The 14,130-nt window shown below is 69.1% G+C and overlaps 1 protein-coding gene across 4 annotated transcripts in view; it reads left to right on the top strand.

The window, feature by feature from the left end:
- Positions 1 to 13,420, top strand: part of CABIN1 (calcineurin binding protein 1) — a 71,534-nt gene extending 58,114 nt beyond the window's left edge. For all 4 annotated transcript variants that reach the window (XM_070769926.1, XM_070769924.1, XM_070769923.1 and 1 more), the window contains exons 30-37: positions 6,373 to 6,536; positions 6,760 to 6,856; positions 7,298 to 7,960; positions 9,112 to 9,186; positions 10,424 to 10,670; positions 11,876 to 12,019; positions 12,749 to 12,975; positions 13,066 to 13,420. In XM_070769926.1, the coding sequence (XP_070626027.1) occupies positions 6,373 to 6,536; positions 6,760 to 6,856; positions 7,298 to 7,960; positions 9,112 to 9,186; positions 10,424 to 10,670; positions 11,876 to 12,019; positions 12,749 to 12,975; positions 13,066 to 13,209 (1,761 nt within the window). In that variant the 3' untranslated portion in view covers positions 13,210 to 13,420. The remainder of the gene's footprint in view (positions 1 to 6,372; positions 6,537 to 6,759; positions 6,857 to 7,297; positions 7,961 to 9,111; positions 9,187 to 10,423; positions 10,671 to 11,875; positions 12,020 to 12,748; positions 12,976 to 13,065) is intronic.
- The last annotated feature ends 710 nt before the right edge of the window (positions 13,421 to 14,130 follow it).

Below are 14,130 nucleotides of genomic sequence, written 5' to 3' on the forward strand. Positions count from 1 at the left end.
CTATAAATAGCTGCCGTGCGGGGGCGGGAAGCTGGTGCCGGGTCCGGCGAGCGCAGGGCCTACTCCCCGCGCGGGCCGGGCCGCTGCCCCGCCGCGAGTGGGCGGGAGGGCGCGGGCGGGGCCCCGGCGCAGTTGCCAGGTGGGCTGCCTCCGCGCACTTCGTTGTTTGTCATTTCTGTTTCTCCCCGGAGGGGGAGGGGACGAACAGTCTGGCAGTTCTGGGGACCCCGTGTTGTGCGACGTCTCATCTGGCAGAAGAGCCTGGAAACGGGCGGGCGCCGGCTGCAGGCAAATGGCAGGCTTCCCCAGCCCCTGCCTGCGCGGGGGACTCTTCCCGGTGGACGGCGCGGGGACTCCCTTGCCCTTCTCGGCCCAGCCTGGAGAGCTCCCGGGGCCAGGGCAAGGGCGCCCCTGGCGGCTTCTGTGCGACCCTACGGCCAGAGGCGGCCCTCAGGGCTTTGCAGAGGAGGCCTCAGGACTTCCTGCCCCCAGGGGGTGCTCAACTTAGCCCGGCCCTGGCAGGCCCTTAACCCAGGGCCTGGAGCCAGCTGGTGGCCCTGACTGCTGTGGGAGGCGCCCGGCCCGTGGCTCAGCAGGGCTTCAGGGAGATGGGGAGCAGACAAGCTGGACACTGCGTCCTACTCCACCGGGGCAGTTCCTAGAGGAGATGGAGCCGTCTGGGCCTGAGAGGGGAGAGGTGGTGCCCGGCTGGCCAGCCCCGGCTGTGCCGCCGCCCCCCGTTGGGGACAGGCCAGGTGGATGCCGGGGGCGGGGCGGGAAGTAGGCTGAGATCTGCTGCCGCCGGTCCTGGAACTGGTCTCTCCCGGGGAGGTGTGAGTGGGGCAGAAATGGTGGGGCTTGCCCCGTGAGTACTGTCGGCCTGTGGGCAGCGGGTGCGGCCTCGCACAGCCCTCCCTGTTGCTCTCCAGGTGCTCGTGCTCTTGGGGAGGTTTGCATGGGGTACAGGTAACAGGTGTCTCCCCAGGACAGTGGAGGACGCTGGTATCCTCCCCAACAAGGCCGTTCTTGACCTCAGAGCCTCACTGTCCAGAGACCGACCCCTTCCTGGCTCCGCCCGGGGTCAGCCTGCAGCACCGAGGCTGTCCTGGAAGCAAAGTCTTCGTGTTTCTCTGGGGGAAGGGCCCCTGCCCTCCCACCCTGGCACCCACCCCCGCCCCCGGCGCCGCTGAGGGCTCCCCCTAGGCCCCTGCTGCGTGGAGTGGGCCGGCAGCAGGCTGTCCTGGCCTCGCCTGCTGGGAGCGCTGAGTCACCGCTGCGCCCTTGCCAAGGAGGGGCAGGAATCCCTCTGTTGGGGAAGCGGGTTCTCCCTCGGGCGCTCTGTGAACTGAGCAGCTCTGGGAAGGGGGCCGGCTCGGGGCTGAGGGCTGGGCTGGCCGGGACAGACGGAGTCCTCCCCGCATCTCTGGGCAGGCAGCCTCAGCCTCTGTGGGAGGGGTCCAGCCCCAGGGGGGGGAGGAGAGCCCTTACCTGGCCTCCTTCCTGCTGACGGTGAAGATGCCTCCCTGGAGGCCCCCCTAGAGGGCACTTGGGGAAGTCGGGGCTCCCCCGCGGGGTGATGTGCTAGGGTCACTTGAAGTGATGGGTAGTTTGTGATGACGAAGGAGAGTCTCACGTGTGCTCCATTACCGAGTTAAATACTAGAACGAGAACTTCGTGTTCTCCATGCCATCTGCGCAGGACACCTGGGGCATGAGGCCAGCCCTAGGGGGCTGTCCCTCCCCCGCCTCCCCACTGGGCTGAGGCTCCTGATGCAGGCTTCCTCCCTGGCTTTTCCTGAACCACCCCCTCCCCAGAGTCCTGGCTCTCTCCCCGCTTCCTCCTCAGCCCAGCCTCTCTCCTGTCCCCTCGCCCTGGGGCACAGACCACACCTCCAGGATGATTGCCCAGGTCCTGGGATGCACTTGGCTTTCTGTGCAGTTGCCCGGCCAAGCTGCCCTGGGGGACCCAGGGGCCCCCCTCACACCAGCAGGGCTCCATCCGGGGCGCAGACCGCCCAGGCCTGCCACCCATGAGCTGCCCCAAGGTGGAGGGCACTCGGAGCAGGGTTTGCGGCCTTGACCTGGAACGTTCCTTTTCTGGAGAGTCTTGTAGGTCGGCCAGGTACCCCCCCAGAAGGTCACCTCTATGCAGGCAATAGCAGGCCTACTGACCGAGAGGCACACAGAGGAGTTCAGGGTCCAGGGGGCCGAGGGGCAGGAGGCAGGTCGGCCCCTGACACCGCCCTGGAGCCCCTGCTCAGGCGGGCTGGGCTTGGGAGAGCCCCAGGTGGACGCGGGCCCTTGGGAGCCGCCTGCCTCTTTCCACCCGAGACCTCTGGGCCCGCGGGCCCGCCCTCCTCGCTCCCTCCCCCGGGCCCCAGGCACAGCTCTTCTCGGCCTTCTTGGGTGCTGCCAGTGGGGCTTCTCTCCCCTCTGCCCACCTGTTAGAGCCGCGCGGGTGCTGGGGCACAGGCGCGTCCCGTGCATGTGGCAGTGGGGGTCAGTGGGGGTAGCCGGCAGCCGGAGCTGGAGGACAGGCCCGCACCGGGGCCCTGGGGCTTGGTCAGGAAGCCTCTGAGGCCCTTGGGGTGCTAGGGAGGCCCCTGGCTTCCCCGCACGCTGTCCCCCTGGTGGGAGACTGAAGTGACTTGGTGTCGCTTCCTGGTTCCCCGCAGCCCCAATTCTCTGTAAGTCACAAGCCGCGTTGCTGACTTCTCAGTCCTTTGTGAGCGTCCAGGGAGGGTGCGCAGAGCCCAGGCCAGCAATCTGGCCCCGGCACCCCGGTCCCGGTCCCACCCCAAGCTCCCTGGGCCACCCTGCACACGGTTAGTTACATACTCCGACTGTCCCTGCTGGTGTGGACACGAGATGAGTCCGGGTCTCCACTCAGCCCCCACGGCCTGAGCCTCGCTGTCCCCCCTCCCAGAGGAGCCTGGCCCCCGGGGCTGAGCAGGGCTCGGGCTGTGTGTCTCGCGGCCTTCTCTCCTGGCGTTTCCCGGCCACATGCTTTCCCGGGGGAGGCTCTGTCTCCACCCTTGGTGTGAAGGGGCCTTGACTGAAGGGCAGGGTCCGTGAAGGCAACAGGTGGGCCTGGGGCCCTGGAACGACCCCGAGGTCTGGGATCCCGAGCGGTGGCCCAGCTGGTGGGTCTGCTGTGAGGGCCGGGACCAGTCTGGGTTGCTGCCCTCTGTCTGCCTGGCTCAGAGCTGGCCCTGGGCCCCATGGAGAGGCTGTTCCGGCCACCCTCCTCTGCCCAGGGAGTTGCGCTCCTCAGTGGCCCACGCTGAGGCGTCTAGGGAGGTGTGGACCGGCCGGCCAGCCAGGAACTCCAGGGCAGCAGGGAGAGGAGCCCTGGCCCATCCAGTAAGAGGCTCTCCTCAGACCCCGGTGTGCTTGGCTCAGGCTGAGCTGTGGGCCTTAGCAGTGCCCCGTGCCCAGGGGGGCCTCTCCCGTCCGTCCCCTCCCCAGGACCCCCCTCCAGGCCCCGCTTCCCAGCAGCCCTTGAGAGCGGACTGCCTGTCCGTGGATCAGCTGCTTCGGCCCGCTTTCCTCAAGAGCAGCAGAACGTGCCCAGCTCTGGGCTGCAGGGAGGGTTCAGGAGCTGGTGTTAAGCGCTTGGGGCTTTCCTGGTAGCTCAGCTGGTAAAGAATCCGCCTGCAATGCAGAAGAATCTCAGTTTCTCATTCCTAGGTGGGCAAGATTCCTTGGAAAGGAGATAGATTACCCACGACAGTATTCTTGGGTTTCCGGTGGCTGAGACAGGAAAGAACCCGCCCGCGATGCGGGAGACCTGGGTTCGGTCCCTGGGTCCGGAAGATCCCCTGGAGGAGGGCATGGCAACCCACTCCAGTATTCCTGCCTGGAGAATCCCCACGGACAGAGGAGCCTGGCGGGCTGCAGCCCATGGGGTCGCAAAGAGTCAGACACGACTGAGTGACTAAGCACACGCATTACGCTAGGCCTAGAGTCTGGGGCTCCATGAATTATCCAGTAGGCGGTTGCGGTTGGTCTCAGTGACCTCATCCACCCGCTGGCAGCCTGGAGCCTGAACAGCGGGCAGCAGGGTCAGCTGAGATCCTGCAGAGGAGCCGCCAGGCAGGCGGGTGAGCTCTGAGCACGCTGAGGCCACCACTGAACCCCACTGCCCCCCAGTGCCCACGCGGGCGTCTTCCTGGCCAGGAAGGAGCCCCCGCCTGCCGCCCGGTGGCGGGCGCCTTGAGGAGCAGGCGAGCCGTGGCCCCCAGCCCCACCAGTACCACCGCCTTTGGTGGGGGTCCAGCTCCCCACCGTCCTGATCCAGCCTGTCCCTCGGGCCCCCAAGCGCATCTGGGTCTTCCTGTCGGGCCCTGCTGCCCACGCCCTTTCCTTGGTCCCAGTGTGACCCCTGCCTCCCCGGGGCCTGCACACAGCCCTCTCTGGGTGGTGCAGGGGCCTCTGCTGCGGGAGGGGTGGGACGTGGCCGCTTCCCTTCCCTTCCACACATGGCGTCCTCACCCGGTGCCTGGTCACTCAGGGGGCTCCCCGTCTCTGCAGGGGCTTCCGTGGGAGGCGCTCCCGCCCCACCCTGGGAACGGGACGAGGCTCACCTTTCCCAGATGCCGGGCTCAGCACAGCCCACAGAGGCGGGGGCGGGCCTGTGGGCTTGCTCACCACCTGCCCACCTGTGGCCCCGCAATCTGCCCAGGGCTCGTGGTAACCGCTTTCCTCCTGACCTTCTGTGCACTCTGCCTGATTTCTTTTTACCTCCTGATTTTCTGAAGTTGCTGGTCTTAATGTTCTGCCCGCATGTCTTTACCCGGCCTGGGGTCAGTAGGAAAGAGCCTTGTGTGAGGGGGTGGGAATCAGGCCCGCCCCAGGAGTGCTGCCCCCGCCCCAGGAGGCTGGGTGAGGGCTGTGGCCTCCAGGCTGCCTGCCCCTTGCTGACCTGGGCTCCCCCCGCCACCAAGAGCAGGTCCAGCCAAGCCGTGCACCCGGAGTCGTGATGGTGACACCCCAGACTGGGCGGGCCCCACTGGGAGGAGCAGCGTGTGGGAAGCGGGCACGGGGAGGGCAGCCTTGGAGGGCGAGATGGGCAGTCGCCGCCTCCACGTGACCAGTGGGCGGCAGGCGACTCCTTGGTGCCATCCGGCAAGTGTCCTCATCGAGGCCCTCGCTGCCTGCAATGACCCCATGGGCTGGCAGCGGCGGGAGGCCCAACCCCACCCCCCACCCCGCCGTGACTCTGTGCCCTCCGCGGAACATCTGTGTGCACCCTGGCTCACCTCGCACACCCCTCTCCCCACCCCAAGTGTGTCTCCATCACTGGCCCTGTGCAGACTGTGGCAGGGACCACGGGGATGCCTACAGGGGCACGGGGGAGCATGGGTCCCTCCTGGGTCTCACTCGGCTGCCCACGATGCCCTTCTAGCCCCTGCTGTTGCACCTCAGGTGGGCTGCACCCCCGAGCTGCTGCAGAAGCCGCGCCCGCCGGTAGGAGATGCAGCATTGGGACCCCGGCCCCATGTTGGCCGGATGGTGCTTGTCGGGCAGCGCAGGGCTGGCTGCTCGGCCTTCTCCAGAAGGGCCCCCGTGTCCACTGCAAACCGGTGGCCAGGCTGCAGGACCTGGCCCCGAGGGTGTGGAGCTCCTCGCTTGCCTGAAAGGCTTAGGGTCGGGGGTGGCCTCGCTTCCCCCCAACCCTACCCCGGGACTGCTGGAGCAGGAGGAGGGGCCACGGGCGGTCGTCTGGCTCCCCAGGACACGGCACCGTGGGCCCCACAAACAGGAGGCAGCGCTGGGGCTCATGGTGCCATCCTTCCTGGGCAGGAGTTTCTCCAGGGTGCTGGCCACGGGGCCCGCCTGGGAGCCTGCCCCGGAGACACAGTTCCTAAGGTCCAGCACCCAGCCTGGGGCAGCTCAGAGGCGTGAGCTTCTTCTGTTCACTGGCCCCCCTCAGCCGTGCTGGCCGTCATCCCCCTTTGACTGGTCCTGTGCAGGTGGGGAGGTGCCATGGGAGCCATACTGGGGGTGCTAGCTCTGATCCAGGTGTCTCCTGGGGCTAAGCACGGCACAGGGTCAATGGGGGGGCTCCCACCATCTGGCAGACAGTGGGGTCAGCCAGGAGGGCAGTGGAAGGGGTCCCGGCCGCACCAGAATGCTGGGCAGACAAGAATTGAGGGAAGGCGGCATCCAGTGTCCCCGGGAGCGGCCGCTCACTTTTGGAGGCCCTCAAGAGTCTCCAGCACTGCTGGATGGAGCGCTGGGGACGGCCAGGCCTGCGGCTCGCCTGGCCTGCCCAGCTGCTGCGGTTCACTTGTGATCTCCCACTAGGAGCAGGTGCCCCCGCACCGTCAGCCCGTGTGGTCCTCTCACGCCCGGCTTATCCGTTCCTCAGGGCATCTGGCGGATCCCCGTGGACGAGATCGACCGGCCGGGCAGCTTTGCCTGGCACATGAACCGCTCCGTCGTGCTGCTGCTCAAGGTCCTGGCCCAGCTGCGGGACCACGGCACCCTGCTCAAGGTCTCCTCCATGCTGCAGCGCACCCCGGACCAGGGCAAGTGAGTGCAGCCCGCCAGGGTCGGCCACAGTCCTGTGTGACGGCCAAGAGTAGTGGGCCGAGCCCACTCCCCAGCCCTGGGGCTCAGAGCCTCACCCCGGGGACCGGGGACACACGCAGTGCCGGTGTGCGGAAGGAGGCCCCGGGAACACTTCCGGGAGCAGAGGGGCACGGACCGCCGTTGCTGCGCGACTCTGACCCGTGGCCTCCCCTGCACGCTGCAGGAAGTATCTGCGAGATGCTGACCGCCAGGTCCTGGCACAGCGGGCCTTCATCCTCACTGTGAAGGTGCTGGAGGACACGCTGAGCGAGCTCACGGAGGTGCGCACCCCACCCACCAGCGCCATCCAAGGGGCCCTCAGCCCACGCCCTCACCCAGCCAGCCCCCCTCCAGGAGCTGCGCTCACCGTCTCCTCATGGCTGGGCACTCTGAGGCCAGTCACCACCCTAGCGGGGGGGTGACCGTGAGCCAGGGCTGTCGGCCGCCGTGCCCCCTGCCCAGGGAGCCTGGCTGGGCCTGGTGGGGGGCCTGGGTGGGCTCATCCCTGCAGCCAGCGCACTTGCCGGCAGGGCAGGGCGGCTGCTCCTCAGAGGCAGAGCCATGGCCAGGGCCCTGCAGGCAGTGCTGTGGCCCCAGCCCTGACCAGCGGGCAGACGGGCAGGCCCAGAGTGGCCTCAGTGGGAGAGGCCGGGGTGGGCACTGCCGGTGCCTGGGGCAGGAAACACCAGAGACCACTCGTCTAATTCTCGCTTTCCTCGTAGGGGTCGGAACGCCTCGGGCCCAAGGCCTGCGGCTTCCCTGGAGCCAGGATGACCACAGACGTCTCCCACAGGGCCAGTCCCGAGGACGACAAGGAGGGTCTACCGCACCCCAAGAAGCCCCCTCTGGGCGACGGCTCAGGGCCAGGCGCCGAGCCAGGGGGCAAAGCGGGTCCCCTCAACCACCGGCCCATGGCCATGGATGCAGGGGAGGGCGCAGACCAGGCCGGGGAGCGCAAGGACAAGGAGAGCCCCCGGGCCGGCCCCGCTGAGCCCATGGACACGTGTGACGCCACCGCCCGAGGCGCGGACCCTGAGCGGGGGCCACCGCCCCTGCAGCCAGGCTGCCCCCCCAGGGACCGGGGCCCCGAGAGCCGGCCCACCGAGCTGTCCCTGGAGGAGCTCAGCATCAGTGCCCGGCCGCCCGGCCCACCTGCTCTGGCCCCGCCCACCGCCACCCCCACCCCCGGGCCCAGGCCAGGCACCCACCCCGAGGAAGCACCCCTGCGGCCCAGCCGCAAGAGGAAGCTCCTGGAGGACACGGAGTCCGGCAAGACGCTCCTGCTGGACGCCTACCGCGTGTGGCAGCAGGGCCAGAAGGGCGTGGCCTGCGACCTGGGCCGCATCGAGAGGATCATGTCGGAGACCTACATGCTCATCAAGCAGGTGGGTGGCCTCAGGCGGGCCCCCGGAGGCCTCGGAGTACACGTCAGGTGGCGCCCCGCAGTCCCTGATGGTGCCATCCTCGGTGCTCCGCAGGTGGGCGTCTGGTCATCCCTGGAGACCCCGTGGGTGGGCGTCATCATTCCCCACCAGGCCCCGCCGGTGGGTGTCCAGTCATTCCAGGAGGCCCCACAGGTGGGCGTCCAGTCGTCCCCAGCCACTCCGAGGTGTCCTACTCTGAACCCCAGAGAGGTTCAAATATGTTACTGCTGCTGTTGCTAAGTCGCTTCAGTCGTGTCTGACTCTGTGCGACCACATAGATGGCAGCCCACCAGGCTCCTCCATCCATGGGGTTTTCCAGGCAAGAGTACTGGATTGGGGTACCATTGCTTTCTCCACGAATATGTTACAGTTTTACTTAACTATATCTCGGGAAAGCTGGGGAGGTATGTGCTGAAAGAGACAACTCTCTTCTAAACGTCTGTAACTAGGCTCAAAGGAAAGGAGGCCGCCTTGCAGAAGCCTGGTCAGGCCGGGCGGGGAGGCCCTGCCACCTCTCTCCTCTGCTGCCTTTTGTGTTTTTCAGTCCCTCAGGCATAGGTTTTTATTTTCCCTCTAATTAGAGAAAAATAGGTTCTTTCTACAGGAAGAGCCCCGGGCAGTGTCAGGCGGGCACAGGGTGAGCCCCTGACATCTCCCTCCAGTGTCCCTGTACTGCTGTCTCTCTCAAGCATCAGCAGTGACTTTGTTGTTGTTGCTGATAAACTAGGAAACATAAGCCCTGGATTTCCTGCAGGCGAGGGCAAGCCCTTTCCCCACCCCAGGCCGGCGTCTCCCCCCACCCAGGGCCACCACCAGGCCCCCTCTCCCCGCCTCACGCCCACCTCTGTCCCCTGGGCTCCCTCAGCCCAGCCCACCACCCAGATTCCAGGGGGTCAAGGGGGCAGCTTGTCACCCAGGCCCCCCCAGCCTCCGCCCCAAAGGGTGACGTCCCGCGGCCACAGATGTGAACACAGCATGGCCAGCTGGTCCCTGAGCAGCAGCCCTGGGGGCTGGGGCTCGGGGCAGGGCTGGGACCCCCCAGGAGCAGCATGTGGGGCTTGTCTTGAGAGCCGTCATTGAGGCCCACTGACCGCAGGCATGTCCTTGCTCAGGTGGACGAGGAGGCTGCCCTGGAGCAGGCCGTGAAGTTCTGTCAGGCCCACCTCGGGGCTGCCGCCCAGAGGCAGGTAAGCGTGGCCCCACCCGTGCCAGCCGCCTGGTGTGTGGCACGCAGCCCCAGGCTGCAGGCTGGGACTGTCCCTGTGGTCGGGGGGCCCAGGGCAGGTGGGCGGCAGGCAGCTGAGCCTCAGGTCCTGAGGGAGGGACACAGGGTGGGGCCCAGACCCCGGCGCTGAGTGCGGGCCGCGTGAGGGTCCCGTCACCCCTGCAGCCCCCCAAGCCCGGGCACGGTCCCCGCCCCGTGGACCTCACCTGCGGAGGCGGCTCCTCGGCATGGAGGTGGCACTGGGGTGGGCCAACGGGAGCCCACAGGCAGGGCCCAGCCTCTGTCCAGCCTCCTTTGTCTGGGAAAAGCTGGCTGTGGGGCCGGGCTGGGGCAGGGCCGGCTCAGGTGACCCCGGAAGGTGGAGCTGGCCGCAGGCTGGTCTTGGTGTGGCCTCTCGGTCTCCAGGGCTAGCCTGGCCACCCCACCCCACCCCAGCAGCAGGAGGGCAGGGACCCCACTCTCACTTCCTGCCCCTGGGGGACAGGTCTTGTCTCGCCCGCCCTCCTGCTGGAGGTCCACTGGAGTGGCAGGGGCGTCCACACCAGTAGATCCAGGGACGGGGCACCTCCCGGAAAGCAGATGTCAGGAGAGACGGGGTCAGGGTGGGGCGCCAGGTGCCCCCAGGACGCTTGAAGCTCCTGCAGCCTCGGGCCAGGGTCCCCCTGGTGATTCAGAGGGGACAGTGGGCCCAGGGCCGGGGCTCTGCCGCTGGGCACCGTGCGGGGCCCCTGCCCCACCTCACAGCTGCCTGCGCAGAGCCGTGGCCGTCACCCCCCGAAGTGGGGGGCTTCAGACGAGCAGGGAGCTGTGTGCCTGCGGGCGGGAGGCCCCGGAGGGCCCGGCTCCCTGAGGGCCGAAGGGCTGTGTGGGGGGCTTTGGGGCTGCAGCCTTGAGCCTGGGAACCGCCTCCGGCAGACCCCGCGTCACTCCCACTCTGAGGCCCTTCCCACCATGGCCTTGGGAGGTCACTCTCCAGGACTGACCTGTGCTGCAGCCGCCGCCTTGGGTGCCCCCGTCCTGTGCCCCAGCTCCCAGCTGCACCATCCTCCCAGCTGGCACCCAGCAATGGGAGGGTGCAGGTCCCGGCCAGCCTGAGGCCCCTCTGCCTTGCCCTGGACGTCCTCAGGCGGGGCCCCCGGCCCCCCCGGCCCCCGACGTTGGCAGGGTGTGCCCCCCTCACCCCCACTCTGCCCCCCCAGGCAGCAGGGGACATGCCCACCACCCCGAAGCACCCCAAGGACGCCCGAGAGAATGTTTTCCCCGCGGCCACAGCCCCCGTAGCCCCTGAACCCACGCCGGCAGACGCCCCGCCGCGGCCCAGCGACGGCCACGCCAAGCCTCGCCTCGTGTCAGCCACTGCCTCCACCCCAGACCCGGCCAAAGACCCCGGGCCCCCGCGGCTGCAGAGGCCTGAGGCCGCCCCCAGCACGTCCTCCCTGCGCCCAGGTGAGTCTGTGCCCTCCACCCAGCGGGCAGGCCCAGCAGAGCCGCGGCGGGCCCAGTCCCCCAGCAGGCCTGTTGCTGCAGAGATGTGGGCGCCTCCCGTCCGGTGACCCCCGAGTGCCATCTCCACCCTCTGCCCGCGTGTTCCTACTCCCATGGAGGCTCAGCAGAGTGCAGGGTCCGGACCCCAGGTTCACGCGCCCTCTCAGCAGTCTGCGCCCCCGGAGACGGGCCACAGGCCAGCGGACGCGGGGCTGGGGCTCCATGGGCAGGAGGAAGCCCCGATTCCTACCACACTCAGGTGCCCCTGGGAAGCGCAGCCCGTGGCGGGCAGGGGAGCCCGGCCGACCAGGGAGGGCGCACACGCACGCACGCACACTTGTGCCTCTCCCTGCCGGCTCCGCACGCCCGGGCCGGCGCCTGGAGGCGGCGGTCAGCTAGGAAGCCCCCGCCCCTGATTGAGCAGCTCCGTGGGTCACTCAGCCAGGCCCCCCGGGACAGCTGTGTGAGGACGGGTGTGCCCAGCCTGGCGGGGACAGCTCAGCACAGCCCCTGGGGCCACTGCGGAAGGGCCTGGAGCAGACGCCCCCGGGCCCGCGTCACGGCTGTGCCACCCGCTCCTGCTCCTGGCCGCAGGGTGCCCGCCACTCCGCCTGCTCTGTGAGGCCCAGCGGGGCAGCTCCGGGCCCCCCAGGGGTCGTGTCAGCCTCTGCCGCACGTGGACTGGGCCCTGGGAACCCAGAAACAGCTGGGCAATCAGAGCGAGAGGGCAGGGCCAGCCCATCGTCCAGGGGCTGGAGCTGACAGCCGGGTGAGGAGCAGCTGGCCAACCCCACTCCTGGGGATGTGGCGGGCGTGGCAGGAGCGGCCGGAGGAGGAGGAGGACAGGAGGCCCCGGCCGGGGGCCTGGGGGCGCACTCCCAGCCCCCTCCTCGTCCGAAAGGTGTAGCCTGGCAGGAGGGACCATTTAGCCCGCTCCGTCCTCAGCTGGGTCGTTCGGGTCCAGCGGCCACTCCTGGGCGCTGGGGTGGGGCCCTGTGGTGTCGGGCTCACTGGGTGTTCATGTCCAGGCGAGTGATTAGCAGCCTGGCACCACCCGGGCCATTGTGTCGGAAGAGGCCTGCACGGCCACGGGCATGGTCGGGGTGGAAGGCCCTGTCCCGGGGGGTGGGGCGCACGTCCCCCACGGCCGCTCTGTGTCCCCCCAGGGGCAGAAGAGCCGGCGGGAGGCGCAGAGGGCCCGGGCTTCCCGCCCCAGGAGCCGCAGGACAGCGAGCATGTGAAGACGGCCCCCGAGGGCCCCGCGGCAGAGGCCGCCCCCCGGACTGGCGCCCAGCCCGCCTGCAGCCAGGGTAAGGCCCAGCATGACCCCGGGGCCAGCAGGCGGCGGGGGTGTCCCAGCAGAGGGACCTGGAGACGGCGGGGGCGGGGGCAGATGAGAAAGGCAGGGGCACCCGAGTCCCCTGCTCCACACTGCCGCGCAGATGGGAGTGGTTCGGGTGGTGCGAGGCCCAAGCCGAGGCCACTTGGCCCAGATGGAGCTGAGGGGAGGCCGGGGCGGCCGGGAGGCCGGGCTGGGCAGGGGACATGGCGTGGCGTCCACGGCCCTGCCTGAGTCAGAGCCAGTTCCCAGCAGCCAGGCCCCCGGGGACTCTGTGGGGCGGGGCCTCTCTCAGACCCCTCTTGGGACAGCAGGGCCGCTCCCGCTCCTTTTAAAGCCACAGGGCGGTGGACGGGCGTGGACATCAGCCAGCCTGCGGCTCCTGGGCGCACAGGGGTGTGGACGTGGGCCAGGGCGGGCTCTGGGACGTGAGAGCTGACGAGGTCTGGGAGGCTCGGGGCTCCCCGGCGCCCCCAGCGGACACACTGCTCCTGAGCCCCCCCACCCCCACCCCCACCCCGTCTCCGCTTCCGCCAGCCAGAGCCAGGCCCTCAGGGAGGCAGGGAGACAGGAAGCGGCCTGGGAGCCAGCACCCTGCGGTCTAACACGGCCAGAGGGGAGCAGGGTGACGAGGCTTGCAAAGGACAGGCTGGCCTGGGAGGCTGCGGACCCTGCTCAGCCTTCTGGGTCCGTCCCGCAGTGGCCAGCTCCAAGGCGCCCGGCGGCGGGAGTGCCCCACCCCCCGAGGGCCCCCTGAGCAAGGCTGAGCCTGGCCGGGCCAAGTCACGCCTGCTGCCCAACATGCCGAAGTTGGTCATCCCCTCGTCCACCACCAAGTTCCCCCCCGAGATCACCGTCACGCCGCCCACCCCGACCCTGCTGTCACCCAAAGGCAGCATCTCGGAGGAGACCAAGCAGAAGCTGAAGGTGACAGCAGGTCCTGGGGGGCCCCGGGTCGGGGGCGCGGGTGGGCTGAGGCTGGGCTGCCACTGACCCCTGCCCGCCCGCCCGGCGCAGTCGGCCATCCTGTCTGCACAGTCGGCCGCCACGGTGCGGAAGGAGAGCCTGTGCCAGCCGGCGCTGGAGGTGCTGGAGACGTCGAGCCAGGAGTCCTCGCTGGAGAGCGAGACGGACGAGGACGAGGACTACATGGACATCTGAGGCCCGGCCCGGCCCTGCTGAGGACGAGGACCACATGGACGTCTGAGGCCCGCGCCAGAGCTCCGCAGGGCCTTTTTTATGACCTGTCGACTTTGTAAACGCGCCCCCTCCCCGCCCAGGCAGCGCGTCCACGCTCCGCGGGCTCTGCCTGGGTCAGCGGTGGAGGATCCGTTTTTTTTTGGTTGCTTTTCTAATAAAGATGAAACAGTCACCTCGGTGTCTTTGTCCCTCAGGGCAGGGTCCCCATCCAGGGCTTCTGGGCCCCCTCCCCCGGGGACCGTCAAGGCAAGGCAGCCCCCACCCCTGGACGGGGCACAAGGCTGAGGGTGCAGGAGGGTCCGGCTGGGCGCAGGGGCTGGCCTGCACCCCTGGGTGGCGGGAACCCAGAGCGTGGGTCTGCACTGACCACTTGCACACCGCACTCCCCCTCCTACGGGACCGGCCCTGTGCCTGTGGGCTGAGTGTGAGACAGCAGTGTGGGCCCCCATCACAGAGGGAAGCGTCTGTAACGCAGCGGCAGGGCGGCGCTGGCCGTGTCCTGCCACCCTGAGCCTGTCCGTTCTGGGCACGCATGTGCTGGAGGGGCCCGGCCTGCCCCGGGGCCTTGTCTGGACGGCCAGGGTGGCACAGAGACCCTCCCTGCTGCCCGCTGCCCCTCTCCCTCCCAGGGGCCACTCTGTGCCCCTTCCCCATCCTGAGAAGACAGACACCCAAGAGGCTGGGCACTGCCAGGGTCCCCAGCCCAGCACGGGCGGAACCACGCGGGGACCCGGGGTGCTGGGCTGGCCCTAACTTGGGCCCCTTCCCGGCCGCAGGGCTCCGCCGCTTCCCCACCCGGCCACCCCCACCGTGCAGTCCTGGCCTCCCCCGGCCCTCCCGTCCAGCTCTCCTCTCTGTGCAGCCAGAGCGCCCCCTCCCCCT

This window comes from Bos indicus, chromosome 17, assembly GCF_029378745.1.
Source record: "Bos indicus isolate NIAB-ARS_2022 breed Sahiwal x Tharparkar chromosome 17, NIAB-ARS_B.indTharparkar_mat_pri_1.0, whole genome shotgun sequence".
NCBI lineage: Eukaryota > Metazoa > Chordata > Mammalia > Artiodactyla > Bovidae > Bos > Bos indicus.